This window comes from Sparus aurata, chromosome 5 (genome assembly GCF_900880675.1).
Source record: "Sparus aurata chromosome 5, fSpaAur1.1, whole genome shotgun sequence".
Taxonomy (NCBI): Eukaryota; Metazoa; Chordata; class Actinopteri; order Spariformes; family Sparidae; genus Sparus; species Sparus aurata.
Window position 1 is genome coordinate 7,449,244 of NC_044191.1, and position 23,133 is coordinate 7,472,376.

The window sequence follows — 23,133 nt, forward strand, 5'->3', positions numbered from 1 at the left end:
AAGACATTTGAGCATACTATCATGGGCTTAACTACTTTATTAATTAAAAAAATATAAACAATGTAAGAAAATGAGTTCATCTGAAATTTATGAGAGTAGTAGTAGGCATGTCAAGTAGAATTAAATGGAAATTGTAGTACAGTACTTTAATGCATGTACTTAGTTACATTCAACCACTATTTTTGGATTTGAAAAGGCAGTCATCACTACAGCACTGAGGCTGAGTGTGATCACTAGAGCTGAGTCACAGAGAAATGTTAGGAATGCTTTTATCAAAGATTGGGACCTAATGGCTAATGACATCAGCCCCTGGGCTAATACACAAGTGTCAGTGTGGCTGTCGGAATTGAAGTGATGTATTGAACTATTTTTAGTGTGTGCCCACAGACATGGAACATGGAATCCCAACAAATTTAACAAGTAACACAAACAACCTTTAACTGGGCATGACGTCTCAATCTAAAACTGATGCCCCTATATATCCCTGCATGAGTCAATAAACTAAAAGGACCTTTTTTCGTCTGTCCTGCTGTTGGGTAGGATTTCAACGTATCCAGTTTGAATGAGTCATAAAATAAAAAAAGGTCTCCCACCCAACAGTGAGCTAAAAAGAGCAGTGGACTTTATGTAGGTGCAGTGGCCTGAGCACCCAACACGAATCTTGAAACCCCTGTGAGAGAGCTGAAAAGCCTCCTGCAGGGTATCTTTCAAGACTCTAGCCAATCCTGATGTCCTGCTTTTTGCCCTGTATTCACAAGCAGGATCAGTGGATATTTCCCCTATAAATTCACAGCTAATAACAAGCACAGATCATAAGTAGTAGTACTGTGCACTAAGGCTGCATAACATAACAGTGACAGAATTGCTTGATGAAGCTTTTGAACATTTCTACAAGGGCGGTGTTTCCCCACTGGCTACAGCCAGTCATGGAGCAGATTGGGCTCCATCAGGGCTCCCTGTGTGAGAGTGTGTTTGAACTGATAAAGATGTCAGAGGAGTCCCTGCTCCTTATCAGCCCCCATTGTTCGCCTCTTTCTCTTTCCCTGCACTCAGTCTGCTGATACTGAAGTGCCTTTGACAGACCCTTCGTCTTTGACGTTTTCTCACAAGTTTGGTCTCCGCGACCTGTCTGCACCAGCAAGAGGTTGCCAGATAACAACTGGGCTCCATGTGAGGCTCACCAACGATAGCTGTGGTGGCCCTGAAGGTCAAAACACAACATCCTTTCAGAGAACATGACGACTTTTCAAAATACAGATTTCAGAAAACACAACAATATTTCAGAAAACACAACAACATTGCCGAAAATACAACATTTCAGAAAACTGAAATGTTGTATTTTCTGAAATGTTGTGTTCTGAGCTCAGGACCTTTGTACATATCTAACAGTGACTGGAATGATAAATGAAATGGATGTTTCTCGCAAATACATGTGTTCTATCAGTCGACTTTCACTTGCCACATTAACAGGAAGCTGTATGAAGTCAGTTTACCCTTAATTGTTGCAGGAAAAGTTCTGTGTAAATAAGTGTGTGATTTATAAGCATGCAGCTCTGCCACAGCATGTCCCATGACAGGGAAATTAAACACCTGCTGGCATTTCTTTGATCTATTCCCAAACACTCTTAGCAGAAACAATTACAGAAAACATGCAATTGATAACCAGCCATCCCAACACATTACACTGACGTGCTTACACCTTCCTGCTGTGCTGTAATATTGGCTGACATGGCTCCAAATCAATATTTTAACATACAAAGACACCCTCAATTAATCAGTGGTCCTTTTAACCCCTCGCACACTCTCCCAGCAGGATGTGTGTTGTGGCAGACCGAGGGTGGGACTGTCTCTACGAATTACACACTTTCCGTCATTCTGATTCACATAGTATCATAAACGTCCAGGAGGATCCACTGCCACATTAATCAGACACATTAGGCAGCTAACGGGAGAATACTTACCGAAGACATTAAGGCTGTCTCTGGATCTAGCCCAGGAAATTAACAACTCACCAGACAGATACAATCCATGGCAGATATGAGCGATGGGAGTAGGGAGGATGAAGGTGGGGTGAGCCTGTCTCAGACTTGTACACAGAGTTGGCTTGACAGAAGCAATTAAGCTGCTCAGACTCCTCTGCATAAGCTACGCTACTCATTTCAATGCAAGGGGAAGGCCTGTAAATATTCTAATAGCCCTGCTCCATGGAAGCGGTGGTTTTAAAAGCCTGCTTGTAGCATGACCTTGACTAAGTACAGACCACGGTTTAGATTAAATGAGATTTGCTTGGAAATGCATTAATACAGATTATTCAAATTTTTGTTTCTTGTTTCATGAGAGCAAGTAATATACATTTTCTCTTTAAAAAGTAAGTTTCAGGAGTCAAAGGTTACTTCTACACCTACATGGGCCTCATACCAAAAAATACCCAGAGAACTTTTGGACACCCCAAAATAATCAAAATTCACTGCACAACACTACATTTATAAGGTATAACTAATTCACAAGTTTTAAACCTGCAATACTGGCTAAAATCTAAAAAAACAGACACTTTGGTTATTATTGCCAATTTATTCTGACAAAGGAAGCAGGTATAGAGCAACATTATGATTCATTTGGCATCAAATATCTAGATATTTAACTAAGTCTAGGTTGACTATGTATGTGTTTGCCGTAAAGTCTTTGTCCGTTGTAACGCTGATGAAAACAGTAATTTCGAAACATTGGTTTGTTTTTACTTATAAAGGCATGATATTTGATTTCTTCTGCTGGGGTCTCTCAATCAACACAAATCAACAGACGGACAACTCTGGAGGAGAGAATCATGTGCAGAGCCAGGCCTTATTGAGGAATAAACACCAGAAGTAACATCCTATTTTGCTTCACATACATCTCAACTGCTTATCGATGGGAGAAGAGCTCAGAGATTCCGTTTTTATCTTTGGGATTATAAGGGGTATTTATTGTCACTCCTGTTCATCAAATGTTTTGTCATGTTGACTGCTGACTGGAGCTGAAGGGGAAATCTTCTTCATTTCATGAACGAAACATGACAGAGAAGAGAGGGGAAAAAGAGAAGCACGAACTGGAGTCTCTGGTGAGTGCTGAGGTAAGTGATCGAACACACAGTACAGTTATTGGCTGTTTGGGGTGAATAAGAAATAACATAAATTATCCCACTATGCTTGTATGAGTCACGCAGGGTAATAATTTGATTCTGTAGTGGTGACCATACCATTAAACACTCACCACTGATGTTGAAAATATATCTAATGTGACCCAGGCAGTGTTCATGGATGAGGTAATGTTTTAAACTTTTATTTATCAAGTTATGTTGAGTCCCGTTCTTCAGCTTTCTTCCATAGTCTCTGAATCTCTATGAGAAATTAGTGACAGGCAACAAAATGAAATACACCAGTACCTTAACTTAAATTCTGGATTTAATTGGTTTTGAACATATTTTGAATACAGAAATCTTATATCTGATTTCTTTAAAGCGGGATTAGTGCCTTTGTTTCCCCTGGAAACGCACTGTCCTTGAGCTGTGAAGCACCTGAACCATCTGCTTATATTGCTGGAAGAGTTGCAGAAACCCCTGCTCTGACCTCGCTTTTTTAAAAGCTACAATGTTCTCTTTAGACTGCTGCTAACTTTGTCTGTCTGCGGGTGGCTGACAGAGGGTTTTTAAGGGGTTTCAGCAGAAAAGCGGCTGCCTGCTGCGGCTGAAAACAACACACACCAAAAAAGGCCTTGAGCTGAAAGACGCTTAAATGCTTTGAGAGGAGGGGAACTGCAGAGTCCTCATCCTGTGATCATTTTGCGTTGGTTGGTCACTTTGAACCATGCTACTCACATACAAGTAGTCGTGTGATTGTTGATATAAAAATATTAAGTGCACGAGCCATCCGATACTGTAAACGACTCACATTCAACACAGTCATAGTGAACCAGGAAAGAAACATGTGCATGCAAATGAATCAACACTCTGCCTGCTTTCAGCCTAAACATGTCAGACAAAACTTGTTAAAGCGGGACAAATCTCCGAAGAGGTCTGAATAAAAAGCATGCGACCTGGGGTATTTCTTTCAAATTCACTTTGATTTTAAGGCCACAGGCGGATAAAAGCATAATTTAATGTGAGCTGTCATTCATTATTCAGCTTCAGTGTCACTCTCTGTTTACGTATCGCTAATTCCCCTGGTCCAAATTAGATGAATTAGTCATGTTTACATACATGAGGGCAGACTATGATTAAAAGAAAATGTCCTGAGTTATCAGCAGTAAATATACTCCAGTGAGTGCCCTGACTGGATTTTTTTAAAGATCTTTTGAATGTTATCTAATTTCCCTCTGGAACTTAACATCCCTAACTCACAAATCAGACATGATGAAATGGATCGATGTGGCAAAATATCCCCCACTACTTTTGACTTTGTTACATTATCACTTTTAAAGTGTAGTGAGTTTTGATTTGCTGCATCCCTCTATCCTTTCTCACCTTGACAATCTCAAACAGGAAGCACAATTGGAAGGACCCCTTTGCATATCAGGATGCTGTCTCTAAATACTGAGACTGATCTCTCAGCCACTTGAAAACAGACCACAGACAACGTGATGTTTTTCTAGGGATCATTAGGATGTCATTGGGATTCTGCTGGTGAGAGACTTCTTTTGTTTTGAGACCAAAGCCAGAGATACCAGGGCTCAACTCGATAAAACTGTAAGTGCCTTTTTATTCATGCATGCCTTGTGCCCCAGGTTTGAAAGTGGCTCTAAAAATAAAGGAAATCTTGAGCAACCTGTCAGCAGTCACTACATATCAAACACTCCCTTTCATGTTGTTTGTTGGTGTTTGTTTATCCATTCTGGAGGATTTATATAGATGCGCTAAACATAGCTAATATTCTCATCTATCCTCACATCAGCTTTAATGCTTGTCTGTAAAACGCCACAATAATAGTGTCAGTGTTAAATGCACATATTTGTTGTCATTCCTTGTTCAGATCATTTTGACATTAGCTAGGTATAACAATTGAGTTGTCTTCTTCCCAGGAACAACTTGCAAACTGCCACTGGGCAGCTGTGGCTCAGGGGTAGAGCAAGCGTCTTGTTATCAGAAGGTCGTTGGTTCGTTTTTTGAGCAAGATACCGAAACCCAAAATGGCTCCTGATGTGCTGGTCGGCACCTTGCATGGTAGTCACCGCCATCAGTGTATGAATGTATGTATGAATTACTGTAAGTTGCTTTGGACAAAAGCGTCTGCTAAATGTAAAATTATGGAAGGGAATGGACATAACAGATTTTTCTCACAGAGACTATGGAAGCCTCAAGGACATGTCCCCCCGGAAGGAAATTTGGCGAATTAAAAAAGTCAAATGCATCAGTCTGGTGCAACATTCAGAGGCTATATCATAAATAAAATGAACATAAATAAGAAACTGAAAATTAAAAATTTCTAAAAGGGTTAGCAGCAGGAACAGTACTCTAGTTGCTTATGTTAAAAATCTATTAATCCTTTGTAAATCATTGAAAAACATAAGTAAGCAGCTGACAAGGTAAGTTTTTTTAAGAAAAGTGATGAAAGCCAAGTTTGTGAGTTTAATTAGATTTCCTGAAAATCTGCAAAATTGAACGCAAATAAACATGTTTTTCAATTTTTCAATACATAACCGTTCTGCAAATACCAGGAGATAAACAGCTGATGGTGCTAATTTACCAGTTGGATACTCTTACACCAATGCAGAAGAAGAAGTACCAGTCAAACCTCAAATAGAAGAAATGTAACATGAAGTAAATATGACATTTATGTTTGTCTTTTGTATTCATTTGAGAAAGGTCTCTTCACTGAGTTCTACTCAGATCTATTCTAACATCTTTTCAGTGGAGTGTTAACTTTTGCGTTTATGTCACATTATGTCATTACTTAGCTGCTAACGCTATTTCTGTCGCACATTTGTTTTTATCAAAACAACAACTTTATCAATGCAGGTAAAATAAGTGTTTGTAGTATTTTAAGTTTTAAGACTTTCATGCCCATATTGAAAGTGTTCATTCACACACTTACTTATTGCAATCTGTGGAAAAACAGCAGCAGAAATGTATTTGAAGTCAGCTGATAGCAAGGTATGTTTTTATTAGATAAGTGAAACAGGACAGGATTGTACATTTTACCTAAAGTCCCAGAAAGTCTGCAAAAGAAATGCAAATACATATGGGTTTCAAACCACTGCCATTATAAAATTATTAGGAGTTGGGCACCTCAAGATAAACAGCACCTGGTGGCACTGATTTTCAAGTCAGATACCATTACACCACTGCAGAAGAAGAGGACCCAATGAGATGGCATGATATAATTCTCACATTTATGTTTGTTTATTGTATTAGTTCGAAGTTGGTTACAGTCTTTTCATCACTCCAAACAGATCTATTTTTGTGTCTACAAAGTGAAGTGCAGACCTGTCTAATGCTTCATGTGACTTAGTCGCTAAATCGTTTTCCCCTACATTTGGTAGCAATATGCTTTTACCAACACACCTACTTCTCTAACTCAGGTGTAAAACGTTTTTTGAAAATACTTTTGGAAACTGTGAAAAAATACACTCAAACACTCACTCTGCACACATACAGGCTTGTTTCTTTTTCAACAATTCATCTCACTGACCTTGACCACATCTTCGTCTGTAGAGCGACACTTGGCTGCCTCTGAGACATCCATAACGGAGGCGTCTACTCCAACGGTCACCACCTTCACTGGGACAGCAACTGTCTTCCCAGTCAGCACGGCAGTGTTCAAAATCTCTGAATCCTGGAGACAGAAAGAAAGAGAGATCAGCAGAGCAACGGTGGAGGGCCTGGCACGTCTTCTAATCCATCCAACTGCAGATAATATGTAAATACTAACTCTGAAAGAATAGAAAAGAATTGTCGCTCTCCTGGGGAGAATCATTTGTTTTGAAGGTACAACATGCAGCATTTTGCATGTATTTTTGAGTAGCTACTCTTGAGTTTGAATTCGAGTTGCAACTATGGTGGTGTTGCTCTAATTATTGTGCATGTAATTATTAGAATGAATGCAAAACATTCCCCCCAGTGCAACAGTCTTCAGATGGCTTACTGAAAGTAATTAGCATAGCACTGTGGCTGGCTAGTCATGAAATTTATAGAGCAGGAGACACATTTTTATTTTATTTTACTGCCAGGAGACAAATGAAATGTAGGAGATTTATATTTCACGTTTGAAATTATTCATGTTCTATTACATGAACATTTTTCTATGAATCATTTGCTTTTCCACTCAGACACATCATCAGTAATATAACACAGAGTCACTGACTGTTCCTGTAGCCAGGCTTGATGCTGAGGGTTGCCCTCTCTGCAGTCTGTGCTCAGTGTGATTGCCCTCCTCTCATGCATGTGTAATTGTCTGGTTAGCGTACTGCCACGAGACGTCTCAAAGTACCTTTTTGTTGAGCACATAGTGAATGCCGTTTCTACCTTCAGTGGTGTGCGTGGTGTCTTTTCACACTTTTGATTCATTTTGAGGCTGGGATGCAAAGTGCAAACAACAATGCATGTGTGACTGGGAAAAATGTGGTAAAGTTAAATGCAAGAGCACCAAGAATATAACTATGATTTAGGGTATAAATACATGCTAGCAAACTGCAAAACAGAAAAAAAGGTTGTATTGTCCCATTATATTTTGCATAGAGCATTCCTACTTAACGACTGAAAAATACAGACCAAACCCTCTTTCCCTAAACCTAACCAAGTATTTTTGTTGCCTTAACCTAACCACACAGCAGCAGAAAACAAGTAGAGATAATATCTGTAAAACAATATGTGAACAGTATAACAATTATAAATAACCCTTGAAGGACGTGGTCCATGAAGGCGTGGCCTTCATATACCACAAAGGCAGAACTGAATGCTGTTAAACAAGACTACTTTCTATCTAGACTAGACTGACCTTACCCTTGTGTCACAAAGCACTGCTCCTGTTGCATAGCGACCCTGACGGTACTGGGGTCCATTGTTTGTTACCATTTGTATCGTTAGCTACTTGAGTGACCCAAACACTTACATTTAAAAATGAATTTATCTGTTCTGTTTTACCCTGCAACAAATGTCACAAGCGCACAATGACTCTTGGGATAGGGTAGGCCGTTGGATGCTTCACAGCCTATCGCAAAGATTCATTGCGCGCAACAGCATTCATGGAAGAGGGCGGTTGCATTCCTCGGCCGCATTTGAAGGAGCCTTCGAGATTCGGCTCCTGAATTTGAAACACAGCGTACATTTTTCAAACAGGATATAAACCCCTGTCTCCTGGGTGACAGTCTTACACACTCTTCTCTTACAGGTGACAGCCTTACACACTCGTTTTAGTGTGTAGTAAAAATGACAGTCCTGGAACAACATTTCATATGATCTTGTAGGAACAACACCAACACAGTGATATCAGATAGACCAACTAGGCCCTTTGGTGGAAAAAGCTACTCTAATGAGTGACCTCAGTGGTCCTGACAGCTCAGGTTCTTTAAGTTCAGTGGTGCAGCTTCATCACTCTGAACATAAATCTTAACCTTTCATTACACACACACACACACACACACACTCACGCACACCAGACTTGTCACGGAAGAAAATTGGGGCCAATTAAGATGAGTCTAAGTCAACTTTTGCTCTCTAAAGTCATACATGCACATTGTACCTCCATTAATTCAACCCAAAGAACTTGGACTTCAATTACACAGATTGCTATGGAACCCTGGGTAGAACATCAAATTGTTGCCATTAAGGTCAGAGTGTGCTTCTCAATACTTACAATACGACGGACACAGCCTTATTGCTATTGGTGAACCGAAATGACTGTAGCTCATTGTACAGCCCGACAAAAGTCTCTCACCGTAAGCTGTTTCCATTCTACTACTGGGATGGTCTTACACAAAAGCCCTGCTCAGATTTCTTTAATTTGAACGGGCAGGAACCCCAAGACACTCTATTTTTCTTTTTACTACATTAAAGCTAGCTTTGCCAGCACTGAAGACATTTCAGTGTTTTTCTATTGAGGAAGCCACTCATATTTTTTCTTCTGACAGAGGAAATCTAACTCTGGAGTGATGCCTGTTGAACAAAATGTCACATTTGTTTAGAGTAATTTTAAAACCTGACAAGTGCAAACAGGACCAATCTAAACTGTCTGACTTCCTGTCACCACCTTCACGTCTATCCCACCATCAACAGGGAAGTACACAATATTTGTACATTGCCCCTGTTAAATGGGTTTCTAAAGACTTCCCCCTGTGTTTGCAAGCCATTCAAAAAAAAAGAGGAAAAGAGGATTACGTTTGGTTGAAAGGAGTATGGTCGGGCATCAATTACGGAGACCATTCAGCTCTGGAGTAAAATGATTATTAGTTGAGCCAAGAGATAGCAATGAATCACAAAAAAACACTTAATCTTCGAATGGCTTTTCATTACATTTTATAGACTGTGACAGCGTTATATAGCAATATAAACCCCCCTCTTACTATGCCGCTGACTTTGATTCAATCCCCCTTAAAATCGAGGGATGCTGTAAATTAATACTATGTCTGCTGGGATTTCTCCATTTCCAAAGGGTCATCTATAATACATGATGGGGTAAATGGCCGGGACCTGGTGAAAGCGGAGGCTAATGTTAGATTAGAGCAGCTGGAGATGACCCAGCAGGTTGAGAGCAGCAGAGAGCAGGGCCTGGCAGTAATAAGCCACAGCGGGATTCCACAGTGATGCATCAGTGGTCGACACATTCAGATGTAGACAGCGCAATTAAACACGAAATGGCGGCCAGTGGTGCACAACAGCAGCGTTACTCAGTCATCTTATTGTAAGTGTGAAAGAAACCACCTGAGAGTCGGTGATGTTTTACTATGGTCAGAGACTCATTTCATGAAAATGTACTTTAACCTTCAACCTCCAACATCACCTTATGTATCACCTAAAATGGTGATACATGTAACAATGTGTGCTTTATAGGCATGTTGCTCGAAGGATATGAAGATGTTTCTAAATCTGGTCAGATCTGTACTATTTGCATTTATTTTAGGAAGAGGTAGATAGATGTGTTGAACCCAGGGATGAAGAATTGTTGCAAAGTAAAAATGGTTTCCGTTTCCTGTCATTTAGGATTATTGTATCAAATACAAATTCACTGAATTACCTGCAAAATCTAACAAAATGGATGGACAAAATTCACAATTAATCAAATTACAACATGAGCCACATACTGAACCTAAAGCCTTTGGGATCCACAAGTGTCTCGGGTCCCAGGCAGTTACCCGCTATGACTGGCTGGTAATCCAGTCAAGTAGAAGAAGAACAAGAACAAGAACAAGAACAAGAGGAAGACGCCTAGTAACACCTGCAAGTAGCCTACCACCTTTGAGCGCTGGTTTAGAATGATGATGAGGTCACTATGCAACAGCTGTGCATTTTTATGAAAAGCCCCATAAAGCAGTTTATAGCATGTTAAAAAAATTATATATGTTAATGTGAATCAGACTACATTTGTCTTGTCTTGCTGTCCTTCACATTCTTATCGACATGTGTCCTTTTTTTTCCCCACTCTAAAGCAAGGACATGATTCTGTCATCAAATCTATCATAGAAATGATGAATGCAATTGTACAAATGCACTTAGTCATATTCTTTTAAGTATAGATTGATTTGTAGTCCATTTTATTTTCAACTGTTGATGCTGGTGTCTGTGCCTTAGCTACAAGCCAATCTGCCCCCTCAAGTCTCACAGATAGGAGTCTTTTTGTTCAATAATCTGTCAGAGAACTGCCCGTCTGCTTTATCAAGAATCTCTCTGTTAGCATTCAGCACGCTGCTGTGGCTGGTAATGTGCTCTGGGCCGTAATTTCTGCCTGTGTCTCGGTTGGATCTGAAAATAAGTGAGATTTATGGTGTCAGCCTCAGTGACACCGGCAGAATGAGAAGTAGCATAGCCGCCTGTCCTGGTGTTGCGATTAGCCTCTGCCTCCGCGCTGCACTAACACATCCACATTCTGACCCCACCATCCTGGCTACTGCAACAAATGAATAGGTCAAGCACAGTGTTGAGTTGGGGATTTCTGGGCTTACATTATTCATGGTGCAGCACGGAAGAGAAGTTGGTAAACAGTGTTTATGCTAGCATATACGCCTCCGTCTGCCCCTGATTGTTGTGGCTTGTAGCCGAATACACACATCAGGATAGGAAAACACCCTACAGGCCAAATCACTTAAACCTACTTTAACCCCACCATAACTGATGCATTGTCATTGGACATAAGTCACTTTATGATCCTTCATGTCATTTCAAGAACAAATTGCATTAAAAAGATGCATAAAAGTGTGCCAATAGACAAACTAAGCTATAGGGTAAATGAAATATTCATAGTTCTTATAAACAGTTTCCTCCCTTGGTGATAAAGTGAGTGTACGTGTAAGGAAGCTGAAATGGGAGTAGTAGCATAGTGAATTATATGATAGACGTTAAACGCGACTGAGACGGTGTCCTGAAGCTATTAAGCAGCCTAAAAGAGACATGTCCTTTCATCAGCTCCCCTCTCCACATTGTGCGTTGCTCAATGTGGCACTTCCTCTCTCCTATTCCAGTGGGCGTTTAATTGGCTAGAAGCGCGAAACATGGAGGAGAGTGGGAATAAAGGCCTTGGTAGCACCATGCAGAGCGATACATCACTGCATGACAGTGCATTGAAGTGGTAGGATGGTTGTGAAGCCAACACAGTGCCTTTTAATGAGGGTCTCTCTCTTGCTCCTTCTCTTTTGTTCCTACTTTTGCTCTGCCAAGAATGAGCCACTTCCTCCCCTATCTTTCCGTTTTCCTTTTCCTCATTTCTTCTTGGCTAACTGGACAAGGTGGCTGCGGTTTGCGGCACACATAGACCCAACTGCAGTGCAGGGCAGTGCCCTGTCTCAGGTGCATGCCGGTCAGAGATCTGATGTGCTCATTACTGTTGGCGGGGGCTGGTAGGGAGAAGATTAACTCGATGGCTGCTTTGATAGTGGATCTGCTCCAGAAGGGGTATGTTTAAAAGGAGAAGTAATGGGGGATCATGGTGACGATCACGTTGACAGGATGAATTGGTGCCTTGTCAAGGGCCAATTCATCAGGTACCTTGTTCAAAAATTAAGAGACATTAAGGGCTCTTCATTCCCTATCAGAGTACATAGCGGATGTCAAGCACACAAAAGTGGCAGTATTTGAATAACCTGAGCTCTAGATTGGGTGATAGATAGACAGGTGTAGATTGCGGCCCATGGCACATTTGTGTGTGTAACTTCTGAAATTTAGTACAGTTCCCAATGAAACTTTTAAGTAATTACTTCATTTTGTTCATGTTATTGGATATACATTATGCTTTATCTGTCACCAGTTTCATAGAGTGTTGAACATAACACTAGTTCTAGAAAAAACACTGAAGTCGCATTCTCAAAGGTATTTAAAGCTGCCATTATGCAGAAGTGGCACAAGTTCACACGTCTGCCAATCAATAATTGCCCTCAAATGCATTCAAACTAGAGTAAGCAGCCTGTTTTGAAAATGTAAGGAGTACAAAGTGTACAGATATTTGTGTTCACATTTGAGGAGGAAAAGTAAAAAGTTGTCAGAAAAATAAATACTCATGTAAATTACAGTTGCCTGAAAAATGTACCGTAACAAAATATGTTCCCTTCTACTGTGTCCCTTCCCACCTCTGCCATTATGACATGACATCTGTTACTATGTTTTCTTGTTCATTCTTGTATTGTCAATTTAGCATGTTTGTGTATGTGTATTGTATCAACCCTATCACCAGAATAAATGTTGTCAATGTACATTTCTACCAACCATGGTTTTATTGAAAATTTATGTTTCTTTAGGTTCAATTTGTTTATGTGTTTATGGTGTAGTCTGGTTTAGGTACAAAAAACACTTGGTTTGAGTTAGGAAAACATGTTTTTGTTTAAAATACCTTCTCTGGTCACCACAAACAAATGTTAAAAATGTTGAAACGCAGCCTTGAACTGTAGTCAGCAGCTTTTTCTGCCTTCTTGCCGAAGTTCACCAGCATCCCCTCCACCCAATCTGAATGTCAGGTTATCTACATGTAAAACCAGCATGATATGGCACATATTGTAGAAAAGTCAATATGGTACATATGACACGTAAAAAAAAAAGAGAAGGTATAAGTGGTTTGCAGAAGCTCTGAAAAATTTTTTTCCTGGCAAAAGGAGCCGGTTCAACATAGAATAGTTGTGAGTTAGATGGGAAGATCAATACCACTCACATATTTGCACAGTAAATTTGATGCTAAAGTAATTAGTGTGCTCCTTTCTCGCTTAGTTAGCGTAAATTCACATATAGACCACACACACTTTTCCTCAACATATATCTGGTTGTTTCAGTGCCTTGACCTAGCCAATTAAATTTCTTGCCATAACACTGTCAGGTTGGGGTAAAAGGGAAGACTATGGAAAAGGGGAAAGTGGACCCAAATGCAGTTACGGACAAGAGGCAAGGATATGGGGAAACAAAAGGCGAGCTTTATTTAAAAGCTGAACACAAGAACAGAAGCAGGCAAAACGGGGGGCGAGAGGCAAAGTAGCAAATTAAAGCAGGGCAAAGTAGCAACCAAAAACAGCAAGAATAAGTTCAAATCAAAAGCAAAGTTCAAATCAAAAGGCAAAATGCAAAACTCAAATCCAAAACGCATACCGTGGGGAACAAGGATCAGACAGGAGCAGGCACATGGACGGGAGCATGGACAAAGACAGACGCTGACAAGAACAACGACCAGACAAGGAGTGAAGGGAACGCAGAGACTAAATACACACAGACACTGATGACAAGACTAGGAACAGGTGAGGTGGACCAACAGGTGAGGTAACGAAGGGGAGGAGCACACGAGAACATGAAGGGGACAAAGCAATAGACAGAGGGAGCCAGAGGGAACATAGGAAAATACACAGGAGAACTTAAAGGACACATGAGGGCATGGAAAAACAAGACACAAGACAAGATACAAAGACATAAAACCAGAGTCATGACAAACACAACCAAACTGCAACAGTATCATGATTGTCCAGTACGGCTGACAATGCAATGGTCATGCTGTTTCGGAAACAATCATCTACCACTTTGTTTTTTTTGGGATTCACCAGCAATCGACCTATTCATTTTAAGTATGAGGATGTGCTCCTGTCTTCTCATTGTAGGTTCTTAATTACCAGACAGACATGACATTTTCATGAAAGAAGGAAAATAAGCATATTTCCTAAAATGATGACCTGTTCCTTTAAGGTGGGATTAATTCTCCCACAGAATCCTCTTTGCTGCTCGCATTCTGTGAGGTCCCTCAAAGAGCAGAGCATTTTCCGCCAAAATCTAAATGTATCACCATTTGATTGAAGTGTTCAATGGCTTGACTCACTGTAAGACTCTGACTGAAAAAGAAGAATAAAGCACTCAACCTCAAAACGCTGGCCTGAATTTGACTCTTGATAACCATGCCACGGTAGTAAGAAAGAGAACAAGAAAAGACACAGTTGGCACTGATCCTCCTCACAGCACCCGAATGTGCTGTGTTAACTTGAACAGGAACTCCTGAGCTCAGTGAAATGATTTATGTTGTCGCCCTCACAAACTTCAATTGAAGGGCAACTAATGACATATCAAGAACTACCTCTTCTTCATCTAAGCTGCTTGGTCGGTTATGCAAGACGATTCACAAGACAGTTCATGGACAGTATTGATGCTTTAGCCACATTGAATCGCTCTCAACTGTAAATTATTTATGAGTGCACATGATTTACGAGTTAACTTTGACTGCAGAGAACTGTCACAATGACAGGACAAATCCCCCTATAAATATCAATTACATTATGAACTGTCCTTGTTTCCTTAGTCAACACAGCTTGTTGACAGCATATTTCATTTTCTTCAACGCAAGCTGATCTAGCTGATCAAGACGATATAAGGTTTGAGCTTAAATCTTATCCAAAAAAAAGGAGACAGAATGTAAAAGAAGACAACAGAATGCGTTCATGGACTGCAGTTATCTGTGCTGCATTCCTTCACCTTCAGGGCATCTCTTGTAAAGATGCCTATCCAAATTATGAGTACGTCTGTACTTTCAAAATAAAGTCCAAAATTATTAAGTGCTGGTGCTCGAGGGATGTAGCAATCCTCTGGAGCCCAGTGGCCATGAACTGCATCCCATGCTGTGAAAGGAGTTGTGAATAAAACATGGCTGAATGTGGAAGTACAATATTTGAAGTTTATAGGACAAATCCCCTGCAACTCTCATGAATAGGATACCTGTAATACATCTAGATCAATGGGTCAGGAGGGAGGAGCGGGGCATCCCTGGGGAATCAAACAGTCTGACTCAGCTCCGGAGAACCAAGGTCGGGCACCAGGGACACAACCGGCTCTCCGCTCACCTGGACCATGAGTGAGAGTGCTGCGGAGCTCAGGGCAGGCAGCTGGTGGCAGCTCTGACTGATGCTGGCTCTGGTGCAGTGATGTTTCACTGGTGCCCCTGCTGTTTGCCCATTGAGCCGGGGCCCGGAGGCTAGAAGCCAAGGAAACAACCCTGCATGCGCCAGTCTGTTCAATTTCAGCCCGATATCTATCACACTCGAGCAATCGATGAAGACTTCTTCACCAACAGCCAGCCATGCCTGTGGGAGATGACCTCCTGATCTCTGTCTGATTTCTTCACCCGGCTCTGATCGAGATCCATACTGCCAGCTTAGCTTGGCTTAGCTTGGCTTAGCTGCCCTCTGGACACAGACCTCTCTCAGCAGGCACAAAGGTCAGCTCCACTGTAGAGTCCATTACCGCCAAAAAATACACACATTCCTCTCAAAGCTCAGTGGGCCAAGGATTAAAGTCAGAATGAATAGAACTGGGCAAGAATGTGAAGTGGGAAGTTAAGAATTTTGGGGGGAGATGTGAGATACGGACATTTACTCTGTCACTCTGAGATTGATCTGTCAGTCTGGATCCTGCCCTTCACTTCATCCCTGTATTTTTGCCTCGCTGTACAAACTGTTCTCACCATAATGGACGGGGTTAGGAGAACAGAGAGGGCCACAGTGACCGGGATGAAGGATCACAGCATTCAATTAGAGAAACTAGACTGTTTCCAAAGGGCACAGGTCTCAACCCTTTTCTATAGGCAAGCGAAAATAAACTTTTACATAAATGCAGCGTTTATTGCTTGAGTCATGCAATGCATGGCATGTCATCTTCTGAGAACTGCCACAGAACGGTAAACAAGTAATTTGACCTCAGTGCTGGGGGGGGCTTCAAAGGCATCACGGAAAGGTTATCTTTCTTAATGGTGACTGATAATTTTCTGAAGTCACTGTAATTAGCAAGCAGAAATAGGCTGTGCAGCATCTGAAGTTGTAATTATGTACAGCGAACACAAATGGAAGATGCGTGAGTGTGTTTTTAAAAGGTAGCTAACCTATCCCACTCACTTTTAGCCTTCCAATTACAAAACCATTTCAGAGTGTGTTCCTGACTGACACTGGACGAATTTGTCATTAAACTCCAGTGTATCTGTTCATTTTGAAAATAACTCTGAGTGTGTGTGCATGCATGTGTGTGTGTGTGTGTGTGTGTGTGTGTGTGTGCTATGTCACAAAAAAGTCACAGTAGTTCACCCACTCACTTACTCACTTGTTACTCTGCATGCAGTGAAAACGAGTGTCAGTCCTTCCAATACCTTTAACATCCTGTGATGGAAAAGGTTGGAACGAAGTTTGCTGCAGTAGTCGGTGCTCTCTGTGTTTATTGGAGATAAACAAGGGATGTCAGGGACATTTTTGTCTGGATACGCATGTCGGTCTAAAGGTTAATTTGCATACAGACACACTGTCTGCTAACGGCTTCACTAGAGCAGTCTGAGGTAAAAAAAAAAAAAAAAGTGAAAAGAAACTCAGTGTGGGAACATTTCCTTTGGAAAGGCATCCAAGTCAAATGTAAAAATGTCATTAAATGCGTGATGCTGCACTACGAGCACGCTGTTGTCGTGTCCGAGGATGACCTGCAGCCAAAGATCACATCGCCGCTAGCCAGGAGGACAAGGTGTGATGTGCTCGGGCAGAGGATGAGGGATTCAATGAACTGGTTTTGTATCTCATCACGTTACGCCAAACGTGAGCTTCTGAGGCCGAAAAATATCGAAAAACACGTTGAGAGGAAGGATGAGCTAAAAGACAAACTAGCAAGGACACACAAGCTAACGACAGCTCTGACATGCGACTGTTGGACAGCTGTCACAAATGAAAGCTAGCCTGAAATCAATTCCAGTGTGCTCCTTTCTCAAGTTCTGGCACAGCGACAAAGCAAAAGATGAAATTATGTCCAGTTATGAGGGCCTACTGTGCTCCTGACTCAGAGCCTCTACGCTGTACGGTACATGTCAGACAACCTCGCCAAGACGTTGACAAGGTGCATCGGAGCTCATTTAGTCAATAGAGTGCTGGACTAAAAGGAAGGTGCCAAAAAGGAGTTGGTTACCTCACTGAGAAATTGAGGAGTGCAGCCTGTCGCCTGTAGCTCCTCATCAGTTCAGACCAAAGGTTCATGACGCCACCAAACCATTTCAGAATGTTGCATGGGAAAGTTGCAGCAGTGAGAACTGGCCTGTCGCAGCTTGACTCGGGCCGGCAGTTGATGTTGCATGAGACTCTGCTTGTCAAGTTGCCAGTGGCTGGTTTTAGAACATAATGCATGTAATCAATGTAATCAGCCATCACAGCTTTTCACCTGCTGCGCTTGCATTCACAGCCACTTTCCACCGCTCGTTCCTTTTCTCTCACACATAATCGCTTTGCAGAATTCGCAAATACTTGCAAGTTACTCACTGTGAATCTTTGGTCTGAACAGGGCTTAACAACAAGAACTCCAGTTCTCCCACGGCGTGTGTGAAACGTCTCCCTGACACATTTCAGCTGATAAGTTGTCAAAAAATACCACTTTAAAATACCATACCAATGTTCTGGAGATGCATTTTTGATCAATAATGGTCTTAAGTGCTAAACTCTTTTTACACACTTTTTCTGTGAGTAGCCTGCGTCATTATAAAAGTCAACTTATGTTTCACCAGTTAAATGCTTTTAATCCGAAGCAGCAGTGGTTTCCAGTGGTAGGAAATTGACGTCATGCTCTGCTGATAGTGAGCGTCTTCTCTTCTATAGAGCCTGGTGTAATTGGACACTCTGGCGTTGTCTCGAGTTTATTTGCACAGGGAAAATTCATCCTCGCCACAACCCTAGTTGGAACATGAAAAATGCCGCCCGGCTTCAACAACTTCAGTCATGTTCTCGATTTGGTGACTGTGTGTCACAATCTGTTGTCTTAATAAGCTTTACATGTAGAACACCACATGTGCATAACGCAGCAGCCTCAATTAGTGCTACCACTTCATCATCAGCCTCTAAGCTGTAGTAGATGCTAATGGATTGCTCGCTTGGGGTCCATCCATCAGTCCCGTATTGTAAACTGTATGACTCTTGCTAAGTGTTGTTCTGTTCCACTAAAACACGACGGCTGTGCAACAGAGACTCGGCAATAGTGGAAGTGAGGTTATTAGACGACTAATATCAGGTGTTTTCAAGCTAGGTGTACAGTATATCCTCTTTTGATAAACAGCTTGCATGATATTATCTGCGCCCATGCAGCATTTCTGCAGGATTAGCTGGCACACCAGTGCTTATGTCTGTGTGTCTAACTATGTGTTTGATAAATGGCCCTCCAGATTTCACTTGCCTGGCAGAGGAGATGTGCATTGCAACAGAGGGAATGGAATCGAAAGGAGTAAAATGAAACATTCATCGGACGATGTTGATAGATGACTTTATCATGTGAGAGCAGAAGTGGCCAGAGAGGGCCAGGGTGATGATATATTGTTTAACGATATATGGGAGCGGTACGTGAATACAAACGGCTGCTTTCATTTCTCCTCATCTCTATGCCCACGGATACTCGTGTGAGTGAGCACAGTTTGGTGTCTCGGCTGGAACAGGAAGACTGATGAGTCCAGCTATGATGTATGCCCTGTCCTCCTGCTCCCTCTCCATCACCAGGCATCCACAGCATGGGTAATGATGATGAGGGCAGCCTGGACAGGAGAATATTACTTCACGATGGTAAAAGATAATGGACCAGCCTCCTACTGTGCAGGGGAATCTGCTCAGGCATCCAATTACTGCCTTTAAGATCCATCTTAACATGACCCAAAAAAACACACAGCTCGTTCACTCTTTAAGTGAAATGGAGGGTGCCGACACAAGGAGGTGGAAGGATACGAGGGAGACAATTAATCTACATTGTTAATATATTAATGTATGTTTGTCTGGAGCAAGCGGGAATATATTGTGAGAAAAAAGAGGTAGAGAAAAAAAAGAGGATCTAAAGATCTAAAAGAGCAGGTAAAGAGAAGCCTGGTATGTGGTATTACAGTGAAGAGTTCAGAGGCAGTTCCTCGCTCGAAACCGACTAAAACTTTTGAGTGCTCTTTTCATTTTCTGCTTTTGAAATAATTGCTGCATTTGCACAACTCCTGCTTCAGGGCTTCAAATTGGTGACAAAGTGGTGAGCAGTGCTCTGAGCCCTCCCAATGCAGGTGGGTCTGTGACAACACACAGGAGGAGCCCTCTTCAAAGGGAGCGGAAAAGAGAGAGTTCGTCTTTCAAAAGGATGTCGCTGCTCTCCCAGAGGTGTCACCCATGGCAGAGCCCATCACTCGGTTGGGAAAATGCAATAAAAAGACCTTTTTATAATAATCAATTCCGGCAAGGGTGCAGTAATTTGGAACAAGCCATGAATGGGCAAAGGAGGGGATCTGAGGAGTCGTTGCAGTAATAGACCATAAATATGATCAGACCCAAAATAAGCTTTCCATTACTAATGCTCATTAGCTTTATAACATTACAACCTATGGAGACATGGTCAGTTATGGATCCTCATTCAGTTTATGAGATTATTTCCGGTCAAAACACAATTACAGCAGCGCTTCCATTACGACAGAATACAGTCAAGCTTATTACACTAATTAGTCCTAAATACAGATGAAAGGACCTTCTAAAGCAAAAGCATGGAGCTTTTGTGTCAACAGATGCCTTCAGCAGGCTCTGTGAAGTCTCCCCTCTCAACATGATTAAAAACATTTCCCTCACGCATTTCCCCCTCTCCACTATCCCTGAATACACCTCATTTTCCTCCAACTCCACTTTGCCTCTTCTACACTCTCCTTTTCCTCTTTCCTTCTTCTGTAAACTTGATTTACTGTCCACATCACTGTTCTGCAGAAGCATTTTGCTGCCACACCATAAAAGGAAAGTTCAGTACAGAGATCATAACGAGATCTTTTCATGTTATAACAAGAAATATTTTTGTGATTACCCAATGCAAACTTATCACGTTTTCTTATCATGATATACCTTAACTTTTCTTGTTATGATATACCATTCAACTTATTATAATGCAAAATGTTTCACATCTTAACGTGAAAATATATAGTTATGCCATGAAACATTTCACATAATGACAAGATGTCGTCATGTTATAATAAGACATTTTCCTTGATAACAAGACATTTTCATGTTATTACCAGATGCAAACTATTCTTGATACAGTATAACGTGTGTTACATGAAACGTTTCACAACATTATTATAGGTTATCATGTTATGACATGTAACCATTAATGCTATAACAACAACAAGTGAAATGTTTCATATTAGAACATATGAATAACATTTTGTCATAACAGGATAAGTCTCTGTTTTACAATATAACAATTTATTTTCACATTTGATTTGTAAGCTACAATTTTACATTTTCCTTCTCGCATGGCTGCTGTACTGATCATAAATACGTCTGCAAAAAATACAACACCATAACAATTGCACCAAATAAACTACATTACTAGACATTCATATTGCTTTCTTCTTTAATCAATGTATTTCCTCATCAAACGTTGTCTATGATGTAAGATTGCCAATGCTGTGGATCCCACTGAGAGCCGACACTAAAGTCTACAGCCTCAGCTTTCAGCCATGTTCAGCTCATTACTTTGACTCTCAGAGACCCAGATTTTTATCTCAGGAGTTAGGAGATAAAACAAGAGTTAAGAACACAACAATATCAGACTTGCCTTTGACTAGTGGAGGAAAGAGAACTCTGACGGGATGTCAATGTTGCTCTGCTTCTGCTTGGTGAGTAAGTAATGTTGCCAAAGGCTTGCCAACAGGGATAAATCGACCTATTAGAGATCAGTTGGTGAATATTGCCCTACCACAGTCTCAGAAATTTCCACAGAATTTAGAGTGCTGTGAAAGCCTGTACCAAGGGCATAATTTCCACTGGGAAATGCATAATAGTTTGAGTTCTAAAGCACCAAACCTGTAGAACTGGGATCCAAGGGCAGCATTTAAAGAATCCTGCCCTTTGTGTAAAACCTCCAGATCTCAGAGCAGTGGAAAAAAACATATTCAATCAGTCAGTCAGTCAGTCAGTCAGTCGTTTTTCTCCCCTGCTGTACATATAGCGAAAACTAGAGGATGATTACAGCCAACAGACTGCTGATGTAGTAAAAACAGGATGTCGGATCTGTGCTGTTGTGGGCAGATATCTTTAAATTATTCGGTCTGACCAGCAGTCTGCGTGTTTCCTTTATGATATTACCATATGGCAACCTCAAAGTAACCCAACATTTGCTTCATGAATCATACATTCTGTCCACCCACGTCTCATATATCCAGTCTCTGCTACATCTTCATCTTAATTTCTCTATAACAGTGAGTTCTGTGTGCAGAAGCCTGTTTTACATTTGAATCACTGAGTTTGTTTTCCCCTTGGTGGAGACGATGTGGTGATGGCGGAGGGGTGGGGTGGGGGTGGGTTTTTGCCGGCTGTAAAGGGGTTTGAAGTCACTGCTTTTACATTACCTTACTTCCTCTTCTCTACCAGTGTAGCAGGCGGGAGGGAGAGGAACTTATCTGTGGGCCTTTCATGCCACAGTGATCCCAAGTAATCTAATTCAGCCTTCCTCTTTCTCGCTTGTGTGCTTCTCTCATATTGGCACATGCAGATTGCAAAAACCTTATGTGCATGTGTGTGTGTGTGCGTGTGTGGAAAGAGAAAAAGGGGACGGAGGGAGAAAGACAGAGTTAATGAGATCTGAATGTCTCTGCATGTATACGTCTTTGTGTTGCGTGTTAACTAGCACGGAGTGGCCGGGGATGTTTGTGCACCTTTTCGAAGTCGTCTGTGCCAAAAAGCACAACACGGAGAAAAGCGAGCAGAATGTGTGCAGCATTATGATAAAGCAAAATGAAGTAAAATTGGCCCATTCAATCTCTTTTCAATAAAAGCCAGATGATGAAAATGTTTGAAACGTTAGTATCAAAGGTGTTCGACGCGCAGTGAACTTGATCCTTCTCAATACAACGTATCCACACAGTCTCTGACATGAGCAGCTGCTTCACCGACTCACTGACAGGCCCTCTGAACAGAATAGCAAATCAAGGCACAGAGACGTGGAGAGCAAGTCTTTCTGTACATGCACGGCACACACACACACAGTACATCATCTGTTTTAGTACACATGAAACTATTCGTCTTGACTCCTGAGAGGCTCCTGCCTAAATTATCCTGTCCCTAATTGATTTAGCCAAGTTTAGCAAATAATGTAATATCAGGTTAATTGAGATGGATATTTGCCCACTGTGAAAAAAAGGTTACATGATTTATAGAGAGCAATAAAATCCCTTCTATCCTTTCATCTACACAAAATGAGCAGAATATTCAGAGTGAAATGGGCGACAGTTTCAGGATTGATTACTGAGCGCATGTTTGATTCTTTTGGGCTGTGCATTCTGATTTTGCATTGATTCTGAGGTGCGCAAAATTCCTACTAGAGTAAACAGAAATGTTATTTTTACTTTTTATAGATATTAAGGTGAAGTATTACTTTGGTAGTGAAAGCCACATATAGTTAAGGTTCTTGAGTAAAGGTCATTGATATTAAAAAAAAGAACAAGCAGAAGTGATTTTAAGACATATATTTACATCATTGGCTGA

The 23,133-nt window shown here is 41.2% G+C and overlaps 1 protein-coding gene across 2 annotated transcripts in view; it reads right to left on the reverse strand.

The window, feature by feature from the left end:
- Positions 1 to 23,133, reverse strand: part of si:dkeyp-14d3.1 (transmembrane protein 132C) — a 179,862-nt gene that overhangs the window by 21,837 nt on the left and 134,892 nt on the right. For both annotated transcript variants that reach the window (XM_030418240.1, XM_030418241.1), the window contains one exon: positions 6,663 to 6,806. In XM_030418240.1, coding sequence (XP_030274100.1) covers positions 6,663 to 6,806 — 144 coding nt within the window. The remainder of the gene's footprint in view (positions 1 to 6,662; positions 6,807 to 23,133) is intronic.